A 17,717-nucleotide genomic window follows, 5' to 3' on the forward strand; every position below is an offset into this window, starting at 1 on the left:
CACTGAGTGGCTACTGGGCCACACACAAGACCATGGAATGTTCAAATCCAGAAATACTGTAATTAATCTAACGATAATAAAATATCTGCCATGGAAAAGGTCATTTACCAACACATATTATCAGGCAACTTCAACCAGCACTGTCATAGTTCAGCAGTTTTCTTACCGGTTACCTGATTAACACTTGGTTAGCACTGTTATGTATGTTCCTATTCCGATGCTCTTTATTGTGTGAGATAGCTCAGATTGCTTTTCTGTATTGAGCAGTAGGTAATAAACAAGAAACTATAATTCTATCAGGTCACTGCCATATTGAAAGCTTTCATTTTCGATATAAAGTATCTTACAGTCTAGTGTTTGCATTTATTCATGTACCATATACTTATGTTGTCCTACAATCATGCAGATGAGGTCATGAGAACCGTTGAGTTTCTTTAGACATATTCTAAGATTTCATATTGCCTACAGATAAAAGGGGGTGAAGCTTAATAATAAACAATGAAAATGGGCAAATTCCATCGTCTACAGTACATAATATCATGAAAAGATTCAGAGACATCCCTGAGTGCAAGGGTCATGGCTGAAAATTAGGATGGCTGTGATCCTCAGGAAGCACTTTATTAAGAACAGACATGATTCTGATTCATGATTCCGTTATGGAAATCACTGCAAGGGCTCAGGAACACGTCCAGAAATCCTCATCTGCGAATTCGAAATTCTCTCAAGAAATCACAGATGCCCTGTACCTCAGACTAGAGTGTTGCATCGTGTTCCAAATATTTTGATTCATATATGTAAATTGTCATTATATTCAAAAAGTTTAAAAAAAACATACTTAATATGGTCTTTTTACACAAAAACAGAGATATCCACTCATCCAGCTATTGATTTGAACTTTTTCTCCCAAGGTGTCTTCATCTAAATGTAATTACTCTGGAGCCTTCACGTTTACAGCCATAAGTATTTTTAACAGCACGAGGAGTGATGCGGATACTACTGATGCACATGTAGTGTTATGGGATTCCTATAAATAACTACACATGACTGCTTTAGAAATACAGTGTAAATACTCTGTAAATGCTGATATGAATCTGTCTCTGTCTGGTTAATTATTGCATCTGAAGAAAGCACTTATCTGAAGATAAGGTTTATGTGCACTTTATCAGAGATAGACCGTAATGATAGCCATGCATCCTCTAACTTTAATCTTTCATTCTGTCAAACAAAATGTGACAAAACTGTGCTTTTTTGACAGTGTCATGCTTTAGATATGCAATGAAATGCCAGATTTAATAGAAAGGTGTGGCCATATTTGCTGGTTTAATTTTCAAGACTTGTCTTCTAGAAATAAGGCCTGTCATTTTCTGGCAAATTTCCCATCAATATTTCCCGTTAAGGCTTCACAAACTCGTGAACTGCAAACTCATCACGGGGGAAAGTGTCGGTGACAGCATCTCATGTGATGTATTAACCATTATCAAGGAGGATGGACCTTTTTCTTGTTTAACTTTGCTGACACTACATAATACAACACTGACTGTAATGAGCTACTGATAACTGTGCTTTAGGTGCCACAGTTCAAAGTAAGTATCTCAGTGTCCCTTCCCTGGACGCACAGCAGGGGCAGAATACTCAGAGGGAGAGTTAGCTCACAGAGAGTCAGTCAGTGCTTACACAGAGGGGATTATTTCAGCAAGTCGCTTGAAGGTTGGCAGAAGTAGCAAAAATTACCAAGTGGTTATCAAAGGCAGACTCAGTGGCAACATTTTCAAATTTTGTGTCAAGTGAAGTTTACAAAACGCCATCATGAAACTGAAGTTACCAAATCCAGGACTGGATGACAGAATACCTTCTCACAGCGACTTGGAGAGGATGGAGAAGGAAGAGGCTGGGGACAGACCAAAATGGGACAACAAAGCGCAGTATCTGCTCACCTGTGTGGGCTTCTGTGTGGGACTTGGTAATGTCTGGAGGTTCCCGTACCTGTGTCAGAGTCATGGAGGAGGTAAGCAGGGAGGACTGGGACAGGATTTTACAAATATTGTTTTATAGACTTATATAGAAGGGCTATATTTAGACTGGTCTGGTCCATATTATGGAGTAAGTGTCACAAAAGTGTCACAGTATGTGTATTTCATTTTGATAAACTTAAAAACTCGTGTTTTTATACCTTTTCATATCATTTGTGCGTTTTGGGGTGCTTGATACACATTTTTTTTTAAGAAAAGTCTAAATTAAATCTAATAATTTCCTTTTAAAAAATAAATAAAAAAATAAACCAATTTTTACTGTTATGACCCTTCACACTGGAAATATCTATTCATTCCGTCTAAAATTATCCCATTTTCATCCCAATGAGGTGTTTTGATGTGGGTATCTATTTGAAAACAGCTATATAACGAAACACCATGAATTATTCACACTTCTGTAGCTAACGTGATCATGCCATGCAAAGTTGAAAGAGTGAATCTTGATTCCTATATTGCTCAGTATAAAAAAATAAAACATGTATAGCTCTTTTAGTTCATGGCTGTTATTATGGGAACTTTTTTCCTTTGTTAAAAAAAATAAATAAATGAGTAAATACATTTTAAAAAGGGAATAACGGTACATAGCTAACTCATTACAAATTTGACTGTTTTACTTCCAGGAGCATTTATGATTCCATTCCTTATCCTGCTGGTGCTGGAGGGAATCCCACTGCTGCACTTAGAGTTTGCCATAGGCCAGCGGCTGAGGAGGGGCAGCGCGGGAGTGTGGAAATCGATCAACCCTTGCCTGACCGGAGTTGGTGTGTAAAGAAAAAATAATAAAACAAAAAAGCATTTGTTTGCAGCAATGCTAGCAGCCTGGCCCAGGGATAGAAATGACATCTGTCTGTTGTTCATTCGCCATTTTGATCAAGAATGAAATTTGATCAATTAACATGAAATTATGCACAGCTATGTACATCATGGTTCTCAGATTATGAATCCTACGACTTTTGATGGTCCTGTTACTTATGTAGCACCACCAAAGCATCTTTTCTTCCACAATGCTGCTGGTTCAGCCTTGGTGCTTTTTAAGAAGCGGCTGTGTTTTGATGGGTTTTAAAACTCATCATTATGCAGCAGTATGTAGAATAAAGGAATTGTAATTTCCACTGCACACGCATCACTTGGTTAAACTTTGGAAGAACAGCAGCGTTTGGAGTCGTTTGGATAAATTTTCTTTGGCACCTCTTTTTTTTAATGTTGTTTGAAAGTAAAACATGGATCTGATTCCTTATAAAGGACCATGTTGGTGAAAATGATATACGATTCCACGTTTTGTGCCTACAATTACTGAACAGATTGCTATAGTCTGTCTCACAAGACTATTAATAAACATTTATACATTTATGGTGTGATCTATGACTTTGGGAATGCCTAAAATCTTAATTTACAACCACCATCAGGCCTTATACAGCCCAAAGAAATTATACTCCCTCATCTGTGTTTTGTGCTTTGTGTGTTATGCAAATTCTGTCAAGATAAGGTGCTTGACTATAATCATGACTAAGGTAAACATCATACCCGCTTAATATGAGTTTACCGGTGAGTACAATCAAATTTTTTCTTGCTGTTTTTGTAGGTATAGCCTCCTTACTTGTATCTTTTTTGGTCGGAATGTACTACAACACCATCATGGCCTGGATCATGTGGTATCTATTCAACTCCTTTCAAGATCCTCTGCCCTGGAGCCAGTGCCCCCTCAATGCTAACAGAACAGGTATGATTTAATTTATCGAGGTAACAGAGCTCCACAAACCCACATGCGATGTTACAGCAGCTGGTAAAAATGTGCTGTTTTTTACTTTAACATCCTAAATGTAATCTTTCCTTTTCAGGGTTGGTGGAGGAATGTGCACGGAGCACCACTGTTGACTACTTCTGGTACAGAGAGACTCTGAACACTTCAACAGCTATTGATGAGGCTGGAGGTCTGCAGTGGTGGATGGTTCTGTCTCTGGTGGCTGCCTGGACTTTGCTCTACGTTTGCTGCATCCGTGGGATTGAGACAACTGGCAAGGTCTGAGAGTAGCAATAAATCAAAAAAATGTATTATGGGAGCGTTTCCTACATGCTGAAAATAATAGACTGTTGGATTGGTCTTTGGATTATATGCCATGATTTCATTTCCCAGGCTGTGTACGTCACTTCCACTCTGCCATATCTGGTCCTTACCATCTTCCTCATCAGGGGACTGACTCTCAAAGGCTCTGTAGATGGAATAAAGTTCCTCTTCACACCAGATGTAAGCATTTTTATATTCCAAACAAAATATGCCACCGTTGCCATTATTAATGTCATGCAAGATTTTCAGAGCAGTTTGACCTTTTGTAAAAAGTTCTTATTGTATTGGTGTAACAATATCAAAAAGCATTGTCTATATTGCTAATGATAGCCTTATGTAAAGACACAGTGTATATTCAATATAGCACTATATAGTCAGAAGTGAAGGGGTTGAATCAGCTTGTTATGGCTCATGACATAATGTTTTGTGGTTTTGGTTGAAGTATAGTTTAATTATCTGATAAATGGCAAGCTTTTTTTATGTTGGAGAAAATCAGGTTTCCCTGTTTGTCCATGTTTCCAGTCTTTATACTAAGCTAACAGGAAGCTAATCCGCTGTCCTATGATGACAATGGTGATATGGCAAATACTTCTTACACAAGTTATTCCAGACACCAAAAAGTTACGGGAAGCCATTTGTGATCTTACACTTACTGGAAGACTGAAAAAAAGAGAGTGCATTTTCAGAAATGCTTAGCTCTTCCTTTACAGCTTTGCTATTCTCAAGACACGGTGTTCTAAGGTGTGCAGAAACAAAAGATAACAACCACGAGTGACCACTGATATGGAATTTATAATGGTGCCTGCCATAAACCTTAATTACAAGACTGATAAAAGCTGATAATGAGGGTTGACATACAGTAAACCCAGAGTATACAACAATTTCTATGTTGCAATTGATCAAGCTCATACACCGACCATCATATAACAGCTCCTTTCTTTCCTGTTGCATTGTGTCTCCTTGAAGGTCAAACATAAGATAAAACAAAACTCTAATCCTAGTGTACCCTCACACATTGATTATTAACAACGTCCACAATAGTGAGAAAGTGTTGATCGTCACAACAGTCAACAGGAAGTCATTTGCAGTTTTTCCAAAATTTCTATTGATTCTCTTTCAGATAGATGAGTTAATAAATCCATCGACCTGGTTGGATGCAGGGGCTCAGGTTTTCTACTCTTTCTCCTTGGCCTTTGGTGGTCTCATCTCTTTCTCCAGTTACAACTCCGTTCAGTGAGTAAACATCTCAGTTATGGAATCATTGTGGAACCCTCAGTTTACTAGCTCTTCTCACACAATCTCCACCCAAAATATGTTCTTACAGCAACAACTGTGAACAAGATGCTGTTATCATCGCCATCATCAACGGCTGCACCTCTGTGTACTCTGCAACAGTGATCTATTCCATCATTGGCTTCAGGGCAACAGAAAATTTTGATGCGTGCTTAGGCGGGTGGGTTTCACATTTTCCCCAAAACAAGACTTTACAAGCAAGCAAAACAGGGCCGAACTTACACTAAGATGTTTTTTTGTTTTTGTCATTTTGCAGCAACATCTTGAAGCTGATGAATACTTTTGACTACCCTGAAAACAGCATCACAGATAGCAACTACGACATGGTTCTGGCTCAACTCAACCAGACAAGTCCAGATATCATCCAACAATTGCAGTTAGAGACCTGTGACTTGCAGGTTTTTCTTAGTCAGGTTAGAGTAATTTATTTGTTTTGTCTATTTCATGGTATAACTACTGTTTTTAATTTGATAAAAGTCTGGTCAAAATCAGTGTCCCATAAATGATCCGGGTTCTAAAAGACATGGTCTATATATCCTCAGGGTGTGGAGGGAACAGGTTTGGCCTTCATCGTGTTCACAGAAGCCATCATCAAGATGCCCTTTTCCCCTATCTGGGCTGTTCTTTTCTTTGTCATGCTCTTCTGTCTTGGCCTCTCGACTATGTTTGGGAACATCGAGGGAGTAGTGGTACCTTTGCAAGACCTTAGAGTGCTGCCCAAGTCTTGGCCAAAAGAAGTTTTCAGTGGTAATTTTCTTATATTTGTTATTGAGTATGAAAAGTTTAGTCAACATTAGAATATCTGAGTGTAACCAATTCATTGTGTTCTTTTTTTCAGCTCTGACCTGCTTCATCTCTTGTGGTCTGGGACTCATATTTGCTCTGCGCTCAGGGAACTACTGGCTAGCCCTTTTTGACAACTTTGCAGGCTCTGTTCCGCTTCTGGTCATTGGATTCTGTGAAATGTTTTCAGTTATTTACATCTACGGTATAGATAGGTGAGTCACTTGTAGGCTATAGATCAAGTGTAAGAAATTCTAGTTTGTACTTTATTCTTTATTAACAAATATAAAATAATAAAATTGCTGTTTTAGCATTGTTAGCTTTTAGCTTAAAGCTTTACTGGGCTGAGGGGGCTTTAGGTTCTGTTTATACTCGGAATAAGCATGCACCTTGGGTGAGCCACTCACAACAGGACAGCTCCAAGCACATTAGTCCATCCTTGACATCTTGATGATAAGTCTTGAGGGACAACTTGCAATGGGCTAGCTTTCCCATTCTATATGCGAATAATCAACTAGCCCTCATAATTTTTGTGCAAAAGGAAGTCATAGGAATTGACTCATGATCAAACAAAATGTTCAAACTGATTGTACAATTGGTCAACAGCCTCATGCAAACCATAAAGCTAACAGCAGCTTCTATTAGCCTCAAACTGTAGGAGCTGGGTCTGTGCTAACGGTTTTCCTAAGAGGACCACAAATAGTTTCTGTAAACAGCTGTCCTGCACTCTGGTCGAGGACACATTTGTTAAACTGTGCTGAAAGAATATAATTGTACAGGACACAATCGGAGATGGGTGTGTCCTGACAGTGCCCTGGCTGTGTCCACACCTGCACTTAGAATTTGTAATTGGATTACTAAGAACGCATGTTAATACCAGGTGTGACGGTCATGCAGATGTTACATAACTGTAGCACAACCTTTAAGGCCTTCCAATCCAAAGGGGACATTTTTTTGGCTGCAGAAGTTTTTAATTAGCATGTCACTATGTTTGACGCTGATTGGCTCAGGCTCTGACCAGACCAAAGCTAGTTTGTGGTCTTCAGTGAGCCACACAGCAGATTTTTTTGCAGTTCAGACAAAGCAGGAAATTAAAGAGTTTTGAATTCCGACCTTGAAGCAAAGATAATGTGTCTCAGTCATCATAGAAAAGATAAAGGAAGTACACGTTGTGTCTTGTGATGTTGCAAAACTATGTGAGGATTGGTAAAAATATGTGGTTTTGGTTTTTTGTCACAGATTCAATGATATTGTTGATGAAGGCAGTGACTCTGCATTACATTAAGTTAATCATAACGGATAAAGTATGTGAATTGGGCTATAGATGGCATCATGTTTTGCCTTATTCAAACATTTGGGACACAAAGTTGGTTTATACTAAGGTAACAAACCGGAGTCAGCAGCATCAGTCTGTTGGGCAAAGATCAACAGCCACACGTGTTGTTTCATGTACTAGAACTCATAAAACTACAAGGTTGTGTTTTATCTGTGACTTCCTATACACATTATTCCTTCCTGTTTTTGCTTCCAAACAGGTTCAACAAGGACATTGAGTTTATGATCGGCCACAAACCCAATATCTTCTGGCAGGTGACATGGAGAGTGATTAGCCCACTCATTATGATCTTCATCTTGATTTTCTACTTTGTTACCCAAGTCACAAAGACTCTCACCTATTTGGTTTGGGACCAGGAGTCGGTAAGTGTGAACAGTATAGGGATAGTTTTTTTTTTGCCAATAATCAATAATCAATAATCCTAACTGAATAATATATTGTGAAAAATTCACATCTTCCCTTTAATGATGGTTCTAAACAAGCTGAAACTTATGACCTCTTGTTGTGTAACCAACATTCTCCTTTACTCTGACAACAGGAGAGTTTTCCCACCCTTGAAGCGCGTCCCTATCCCTCCTGGATCTACGCCATCATCTTCATCCTGGCTGGCATTCCCTGTTTGGCCATCCCCTTCTTTGCCCTCTTCAAATTCCTGCAGATGAAATGTTGCAAGCAGAAGGTCCACCATGATGATGCAGTGGTCACAGTCTCGGCCAAAATAGAAATGAATGATAAAAATAAGTTTTAGATGGATATTACTTTTCTATGAATATTCAATGTGACTCAACTTGTATGCTGCTTTTTTATTATCACCTGTGGTGATAAGTATACCTTAGTGACTGAAGATTTTATCTTTAAAAAGCATGGCAAATTTTTAAAGTGTTAACAGTAAAAGGCTTGTAAGTATAATATAATCTAACATACTTATATTCTGACGTAAGTTTCCTTCTGTAACTTGTTCAGTGTATAAGTTTACATTGTACATTCATTGAATAGTTTGACGCTGTGGGATGTTTGCTCTGGGTGAAACAATTTTTTCACTATATTATATTCAACAGTACACAGAATTCCAACAATACACTGCGAACACATCTGGCATGTTGTTGCAGGTGAAAAAAAAAAAGAGTGGGGAAATTGTTTTGAATGAATACCAAGTGTTAAATAGTCTTTTTGGTTAAAATGCGATCCAGATGCATCTTTGTGCCCCGGTGTAGTATCAACAAAAGCTAAAACTTTGTGTGGCTTCTCTGTTTTAATGCTTTAGGTTGTATCTGAATTAACTTGTCACAACATCAAAGTCCACAGTTCTACAAACTAACTGTTCAGGGCAGCAGCAGATCAGCAACTCCGGTTATGGGAGCTAAAATTCCTCCTTTTGTTAATGGAGTCTGGTGGCTTTGAAGAGAGTATAGATAACATCAACTTCTATGGTCTGATTGGATCCCATTTTACTGTAGATATTTTGACCCAACTTTTTGCATTTATTTGAACTTTTTTCCCCCCAAACATGGAGGGAGTCATGGTATTTATATATGTATCACAAATATTATCCGTGAATGGTGAACTTGTCGGGTTCAGACACTGACTGTTCTTTTAGTAAAATACGAACACACCTATAGACTAATATTGCTGTTGGTGTAATGAAATTGGTGACTGGTTGGTGAAATTTGCAACCCAATCAAATTTATTTAGGCTGAAAGCTATCAACATTTGTGACCTTGTCTAAATGCTATGGTGTGTTCCAGTGTTTACTGACTCTGATCTAAATGCTCTAAATACCAACTGCCTCTTTTAAATGTGGTTTTCAAATGTTGTAGAGCTCATCTCTTTCAAGCAGAACATTGAAAGGCTTCAGATACTTAGAAATTGAGGTGCACAACAGAATGGAAATCAGGAAATGTAACAGAAAAGGTTGAAAACAGAACAAGCTCCTTCATATATGAATATACTTAATACAATTATTTTTATATACTGTATATGCAACCCTCATTGTATATTTGAATAATAAAGTGTTTTTGAGAATTACTTGAATTACAAGACTTCACTGTTAAATTTCTTATGCCCACCATGAATAAAGACATGTTGTTTTTAGATCATTTGCTGTTGCTCGGTTTTCTCTGTACTGAAATCAGTGATTAACATAAGCCCATTTGCAAATGAATATCCACAGAAACAGCGAAAATTGTATATATGCTTCTTAGTATGACCCATAGATAGTGGACTTGTTTTGTTTATCCATGTAAATGAGCTACTTTGACATCAGACAAGAACTCCCAAAAGGTAGTGACAAACCCTACCTCAAAGAAATTGAGTTATACCATTCAAAATAAAAATTTAAAAGGTTCTGTTGTAGGTAAAACAGGGATAGAAAACAACCAAAACGTGACCGCTAAGATAAGCCTATTAGCGTAGCACAAAGACTGCACACAGAGAGAAATAGTTAGCTTGGCTATGTTCCAAGGCAAGGTACTTGCAAGTGTCTTTTAAGCTCAACAATTCTATTTTTTTAATATAAAAATATTCTAAGTTAATAAAAATCACAACTTGGATGAAGCAATCTAGCCGTTCCTGCCTGTTTCTACTTCTTTCTCCACAGTAAGCTAACAAGTTGTAGCATCACGTTTAATGCTAATATGTAAGAGCAAACTAGATAAGTTTCCAAATATCTGAATACTCTTTACTACTCTTTAATACTATTTTATACAATAAGAACATTTTCAAAATTTACACCCTTTCCAAGGTTTACATTTTTAAAATCAACCCTTTCCATTATTCAATTACTTATTAAAATATTTATTCTTAAATTACAATTTTTTTTGCTAATTGTACAATATAAATGTTGTTTGTGTAAAAAAAATCCCCATTAGAGAAACAATTCAGTCTTTTACATCTTGTAATATTTTTTAGATGCAAAAAAATTGACAATGTGGCAACTGTGGCTTTCATTATACAGTATTTTAACATAATTATATAATATTTGTAACACTAATGTAGTTGAATCACGTTTAAATAATCATCTCACCAGTTCACAGCAAAATTAATAACTAAATTATGCAGAATCTGATTAAGTGGAAGTTGCACCTTCAACAATTTTGTCTGGCAATACATTTTCATTTTAATATGGAATCATTTCAAAATTTGCTTTTATTTCCAAAAACAAATGTCTAGAGGGAAAAAAAAGAGCTTTATTCTTAGTTCTGCAAATTTTTTAAAGACTTGCCATGATTGGTACAGTTGCTGTTTGCGAAATCAAACTTAAAAAAAACTGCATGACTATAAATAAATACAGTGTTCCTAAGTTAATCTAAGGTGAGAAACACAGTAGTAAAAGATCGTAAATTTGTTTCAACATTGCCGAAGGCTTTAATACAGATAAGTGTGCAGTAACCCTCCATTGTGCTTCAGCAGTAGCAGACACAACCTCTATGCTTCATTGCACATCATCGTCGACATGAGACTAGTACTTCCTAACCCAGGACTGGATCGCCGAATCCCCAACCATGAGGATCTGGAGAGGATGGAAAAGGAGGTGGCAGTGGACCGGCCAAAGTGGGACAACAAAGCCCAGTACATACTAACCTGTGTGGGCTTCTGCATTGGTCTTGGAAATGTTTGGCGATTCCCCTACTTGTGTCAAAGTCATGGAGGAGGTAAGTCGAGACAGAGACAGTGAATGGACAAGTCATATGTAAGTGTCAAATGACTGCTTAACAGTACAGATTTACAGTATGGTGTAGCTATATACCATAAATGTACATATATATATATATATGGTATATAGGAATTGTTAAGATCCTGCTCACTATGACAGTGCCATGAAATTTTGCGTTTTGTAATGCCCAAGTTATGCATTTTCTCTGGAGCATTTAAGAAAGTCAAAAGTTATCGCAAACCAGCTCAGCTCTGTGCTTTTACATTCAGGAACATCTCTGGTCCTTTGTACCCATAACTCATTTAAAAAGTTAAATATATCACTCATTCATGGCTATGAGAGAAGGCTCATGAATTTACCATCAGGTTATATTAATGATTCACAAGAGTATTTTTTTTTTTTTTTTAAAAGAAAGAAAGAAAGAAAAGACTCCTGTGTCCTGTACAATTATGTTATTTCAGCACAGACCGTGGATTGCTTAAGTTTAAACAGAATTTACATTTGAGTGTGTTTTCATATGCATTTTTGTTAAGTAGGTCATTGTTATGGAGTGCTGCATATTTAGTCACTTGGGATGCAACAGGTTCAAAAGCATGTAGGATTTAAAAATATAATCTGTTTTATCTCTGTGACATGTTAACTAGAAAGTTTAGGTCCCTACAGTTTAAACCACTGTTCACTGGCCATGTCATCAGTTACAATAAAGTGGGACTTTTCTATCGTTGATGCGTACTGATGTCAAGTACCGCTGTCTTAATTTAGACTAAACAAGTGTTACCATAGTAATTCACTTTTTTTTTTTTTTTAATCTATAAAGAACCTCTCTTAATGGAACAAAACATCAGTAACATTTCCTACCACAGCTGTAAATAACACAGTTAATGACTAACTGCTTATAATTACTGTTATCAGACGTGTTATTCTTGGAACACATACATGCCAAATTCCAGTCCTGCCAACTTCTTCATCAGCTGGATTATGTCTTCCTGTTGTTAAAGTAACACCAGAGAGTTTGACTAATTTCTTGCTTTTTAGCTCCCCCTACAGCAGTGGGATGTAACGCCACTGTCATTAAAAAAAAAGTCTCTGTGTGGGCCCTGCAAACTTATAGCCACCTAAATTTGTTGTCATATTAAAGAAGACACAAACATGCGATATCTCAGCCCTTTGGTCATTCTGGGGCAGTTTCAGACCTGGAAATGTACACGAAACATTCTTCAAAATATGTCAGAAGCACACAGTTCTTAATGCTTTCTCCAGAACATTTTAAAATATAAAAATCTGCTGAAATTATTTTACCCAGAGACTCTATGTCTCCTCAAAGCAGTTCATACAAGCCGTACTTACCAACCAACGAGCAAGCAGTGATGACGTTACATGCTTCAGAGGTAGGAGTATGCGTTGGCGTTTTAGCACCTATGCTTGACTTCAAACCAGAAGACTGCGGTTGAGGATTTCGGTTATTTTTCTTAAATCTTTTTAGTAGACTTAGTTCAGTTTACAGTCTCTGTGTCGTGAGGTTCAGTTAGGTTAAGGATTGCTATTTATTGCTTGTGGTTGATTAAAGATTGTGGTTTAAGCGAAAGCTTGATTTTCCATTATTCTATGTTTTATGATTTGACAGGTCTTACCAAAAGAAAAAAACATGCCCCTCTCACACCAAGTCTTTCATTTAAAACTAATGCAACACATTATGCTGTGGACAAATGTTGCTATTACACAATATGTAGGCTCTGTGGTGTTAAAAAAGTTAGGGTATCATCAAAGTCATAAAGATTCCTGCTCTAATAACCATGTATATCTGTAAAAAAAAGAAATCCATGACAAACTACACCAGCACTGTTCTATCATACCGAGGCATTTAACTTTTGGTTGATTCTGTCATGGCACTAAATATACCCCCTTTTCCAGGTGCCTTCTTGATTCCCTACCTGATCCTGCTGGTGCTGGAAGGAATGCCTCTCCTGCTGCTCGAGTTTGCCATTGGCCAGCGTCTCAGGAAAGGCAGCGTGGGAGTGTGGCGGGCCATCAGTCCCTACCTGACTGGTGTTGGTGAGCAAAATATTCACAATAAGAAATAATTGTTTCTCGCTCCCTGTGTGATCTCACATTTCAAGATACTGTCTCTCAGGTATCGCATCCATGCTGGTGTCCTTTTTGGTTGGACTGTATTACAACACAATAATAGCCTGGATCATGTGGTATCTCTTCAATTCCTTTCAATCACCGCTGCCATGGGCTCAATGTCCTCTCAATGCAAATAGAACAGGTAATATCTTAAATAATAGTAATATATTGTCAGCCCTCATATATGCACTAGAGTACCTAAACTTCAAAACTGATCTTTTTTTTTTTTTTCCTCAATACAAATATTTCATTCAGAATTTATACCCGAGTGTCAAAGGAGCTCCACTGTGGATTACTACTTTTACAGAGTAACACTGAACAGTTCAGCCTCTATAGCTGACTCTGGAGGAATTCACTGGCCTATGGTGGTTTGTCTGTTAGCTTCCTGGACAGTTGTTGCTATCTGCTGCATAAGAGGAATAAGCACCTCTGGCAAGGTCTGTAAGTCTTATTTACTTGTAAGCTGGTTAGAAATAGTATCCCCGCTGAACATTTCATAAATTACATTTAGTACGTTAAATGTCAAGTGGACATGAAGTGATCGTTTCTAGTCATTTCATTTTTCATCTTGCGTACATCTAGATTAGCTTTCCACACTTCCCAGCTCCAAACAGTTAGTAGTTAGTGTGGAACGAGGGAGAATGTTCTCTTGGGGGAAGCCTCCTCCTGAGAATGGATGGACCTGACTAAAGTGTCTTCTGATTGGTCAAATTCACAGAGGTTTGCCAAGGGGGTGGGAAAAGGGACGAGCGAAATGACTGAACAGGCACTCCTGTGGTTGCCCAATAGAAAGCCACAAGAGCACATGAACAAAATCAATCTTTGAGAAACATATTATTTTAAGCATGAAAATCAGAGCCAGAATCCCACCTGGATATTAAAGTGAGCAGTATGATGAACCGTCATAATGACAGTTTCACTGACAGCTTAGGTCAGATTTAAGACCTTTCAGCGATGGAGCACTCTCTGCTTTTAGCTTCAGTGTCCACGCAAAGCCAGAGTCGTAGTGGGCCTTCTTCATAAAACTGTTGTGTGTGACGTGTAGCAACAAAATCAAAACTTTTCCCCAATTGTGTTGCTGGCCAGCAAAAAAAAAATCATCCACTGATCCCAGAGTGTCTTTGGGAAAGCTAAAAAAAAAAAATTGAGGGATGTGTGAGTGACAAGTTACAGAAAAAAGGCTAGAGTGAGAGAGTTCGAGGCTGCTGGATAAAACAACTATCTTCTGCATAAAAATACTGAAACATTCTCCTGTTGACATTTAAAGTGGTAATACTTCACTTTAATACGACAGATAAGGTAGAAAACATAAAAAAGCATGCCATGGAACCTTTAAAGCTGCATATTGAAAGCAAAAAGCTAGCCAACCTACTAATAAATGATTCATAGAGAAGACATGAAGATTTATTTTGGACTGCTGTGTAGCTTCAAATTGCTTACATACAATACACAAAGCAATCAGCATGAAATACTGAAATCTGAAAAACTCCATTACATTTTCACACTTTAATGGCAGCTCTAAAACCAGTCGTTCCGCTGTTTTTCTTGTCACGATCGCAGGCAGTGTACGTCACAGCCATCCTTCCCTACTTCGTGCTGGCCATCTTCCTCATCCGCGGACTGACACTTAAAGGCGCTCTGAGTGGAATTAAGTTCCTCTTTACACCAGACGTATGTATTAAATCTTAAAATGAAAAAAAGACAGTGTAAGTCACATCTTACACATCAACTCGACACAATAATGTATATCTCCTGAATATAGGTGGAGGAGTTGATTAAACCTACAACGTGGTTGGATGCAGGTGCCCAGGTCTTTTACTCCTTTGGTTTGGCATGGGGAGGCCTCATCTCCTTCTCAAGCTACAACCCCGTTCAGTAAGGCTATCCAGTGGTTTTCGTAATGTGCAGTTTTTCTTTGTTTACTCATTTCTATTGAAACAATGTTTGTTTCCCCAGCAACAACTGTGTGCAGGATGCTGTGATCCTGTCTGTTGTGACTGGCCTCACTTCAGTTTATGCTGCCACGGTAACCTATTCCATCATTGGCTTTAGAGCCACTGAGAAATACGACTCATGTATCAGTCAGTGAGTACATTTTGTTTCAAGGCTTTGAAGTTTAATATATTGCATTAATGGGCGCAGAAGTCCGTCTGTCTTACTTAGTCTTAACGTGTCGTTACAAATACTTAACAAGTTACTAATCTTCATCATTCCTCTATATTTAGTTTTTGAAATAGCTGCAATAAAAGAAGTACTGTTTACTACCATTTCAAAGCCTCATAGTTGGCATTCAGCTAGGTTGTTTGAAGCAAAGAATGACCTCATTTGTCATTGACCGATTAAGACCTGAGTCACCTGCTGGACATAGGCACTGGCAGAAAAAAAAGACTTTGAAAATAAAAAAAATAATTAGAAAGCTATCCTGTAATTACATCAGAGTCATCCAAAATGACAAAGCACTGGCATTCTTTCTCCTTAGAAACATCATGACATTATCAAATGCATTTGAACTTCCTGAGGACAGCATCACTGCAAGCAACTACGATGCAGCCTTTAATCATCTGAACAGCTCCAATTATGATGTCATACTTGGACTCGACATCCACACCTGTGACATGCAGACACTTCTCAGTGAGGTGACTATTTTGATGAAGATATGTGAGATTCCCCATGCTGTTCTGGTGCTTTACTCCGTCTGTGTTGTGTTTGTTTGTTCAGGGAGTGGAGGGAACAGGTCTGGCCTTCATCGTCTTCACTGAGGCCATCACCAAGATGCCTGGCTCCCCTGTCTGGTCTGTCCTCTTTTTTGTCATGCTTTTCTGCCTTGGGCTCTCAACTCTTTTTGGCAACATTGAGGGAGTGGTGGTCCCCTTGAAAGACTTGAAAGTATTCCCAAAAAAATGGCCCCACGAAGCACTCACTGGTATTCTGTTTCCTATAGCTAAAAAGTCTATAAATATTCTTTACAACAAACCTGAGATGAACTGATCGTCTGCTCCCTTCTTTGCCTACATGTTTCAGGACTAACATGCTTCGTCTCCTTCATCATCTGCCTCCTGTTTGCACAGCATTCAGGAATTTACTGGGTAACTCTCTTTGACAACTTTGCTGGATCTGTTCCACTGCTAACCATTGGATTATTTGAGATGATAGCTGTTGTTTACATCTACGGCATAGACAGGTTAGTGCTCACTCCAAGTATTCAATCAACGCAATGACTTTGTGTGCTTCCAGATGCACCAATAACAATGTGTTTGCATGCTCTCAGGTTCAATAAGGACATAGAGTTCATGGCTGGACATAGGCCGTCAATCTTCTGGCAGGTGACATGGAGATTCATCAGTCCTCTGATTGTCTTGGTCATCTTAGTTTTCTACCTCGTGACTCAAGCGCAAGAGACGCTCACCTATTTAGTTTGGGACCCCAACTCTGTAAGCTCACATGCTATGCGACATGCTTGCATATCTTCTGATCAGATAAATCAAGATCAAGCCAATTCACCAAAGCATACTGTATGCCACAATCATCCATGTTTTTGTTTTTCAGGAGGAGTTTCCGGCTCTGGCATCAGTACCATACCCGTCATGGATCTATGCGGTCATCTTTCTTTTGGCAGGAGTCCCCAGCCTGGCAGTGCCCATGTATGCTTTATGTAGGCTGGTCGTTGTTTGTTGCAGAAGAAAATGTTTTCAAGAGCAAAAATGAGGCAAATCTCCTCAAGTGTTTAAGTCACACTTTCAACCAAACAGCAGAATGATTACTTAGTATGTTGTATAAAAATCTTTTTTAAATCCAGTGTTTTGCCCATTTAAATGGCTTTCTGGTTCTTAAAGCAAAATGTTTATATATTTTGCTGATGCACTCCAGTAAAGTACTCCCATTATTCTTTATTCCCCTTTTCCACTTATTCGTGTTTTGGTCATGCTTATCCTGTGTACAGCTGCACATTCTCTAAACATTAGTAAGCACAGAGTGTGCACAAAAGATTTTCTACTGTTATCATCTTTGTTGCTGTTAAATTTAAGTTAAAACTCAAAAAAGAAACGTGCATGGTCTTAAACAAAATCTTCTCTTTGATAATTGAGAACTGTATAGTGCTAATAGTTTGACAAATTCAAGATGAAGTGCACCAAATTGTCCAGAAGGAGGAAACCTCACACTGTCCGAACATTGAAGCTATTGTCAGGCTGAACTACGTTCAATACACAGATCTACAATGAATACCATTTGTGTTGCCAAACAATAAATTCTTTGACAGTAAAGTCTAAGGTTCTTCAGTTGTTAAAATGTTAACTAACAGTGTACAGTAGCGTGGAAAGCATGTTTAACCTTTGGAATTGACAGGTTTCAAAAGGTTAAGAATGAATCAGACAATCATTTAAGTCAAGATAGTATAGATAAACGCATTACATTCACCCTCGGATTTCCAAC

General features: G+C 38.1%; 2 protein-coding genes across 3 annotated transcripts; both read left to right on the forward strand.

The window, feature by feature from the left end:
* The first annotated feature begins 1,806 nt into the window (after positions 1–1,806).
* LOC140274890 (sodium-dependent neutral amino acid transporter B(0)AT1-like) lies at positions 1,807–8,255 on the forward strand. 2 transcript variants are annotated; one of them, XM_072370276.1, is made up of 12 exons: positions 1,807–2,005; positions 2,651–2,791; positions 3,613–3,750; positions 3,869–4,050; positions 4,165–4,279; positions 5,220–5,328; positions 5,420–5,548; positions 5,645–5,801; positions 5,931–6,135; positions 6,227–6,386; positions 7,707–7,869; positions 8,046–8,255. In XM_072370276.1, the coding sequence occupies exons 1-12, from the start codon at positions 1,807–1,809 to the stop codon at positions 8,253–8,255; spliced, it is 1,908 nt and encodes a 635-aa protein (XP_072226377.1). The 2 variants fall into 2 exon arrangements, with proteins under 2 accessions (XP_072226377.1, XP_072226376.1); XM_072370275.1 differs by having other exon boundaries at positions 4,165–4,275; positions 5,216–5,328.
* A 2,703-nt stretch (positions 8,256–10,958) lies between these two features.
* On the forward strand, positions 10,959–16,991 carry LOC140274750 (sodium-dependent neutral amino acid transporter B(0)AT1-like). The gene is made up of 12 exons (XM_072370113.1): positions 10,959–11,157; positions 13,071–13,211; positions 13,291–13,428; positions 13,542–13,723; positions 14,847–14,957; positions 15,049–15,161; positions 15,243–15,371; positions 15,766–15,922; positions 16,005–16,209; positions 16,308–16,467; positions 16,555–16,717; positions 16,833–16,991. Exons 1-12 carry the CDS (start codon positions 10,959–10,961, stop codon positions 16,989–16,991), a joined length of 1,857 nt encoding a protein of 618 aa, XP_072226214.1.
* The last annotated feature ends 726 nt before the right edge of the window (positions 16,992–17,717 follow it).

The sequence above is a fragment of the Leuresthes tenuis genome, unplaced genomic scaffold (genome assembly GCF_036924035.1).
Source record: "Leuresthes tenuis unplaced genomic scaffold, fLeuTen1.0.hap1 SCAF_18, whole genome shotgun sequence".
Lineage (NCBI taxonomy): Eukaryota > Metazoa > Chordata > Actinopteri > Atheriniformes > Atherinopsidae > Leuresthes > Leuresthes tenuis.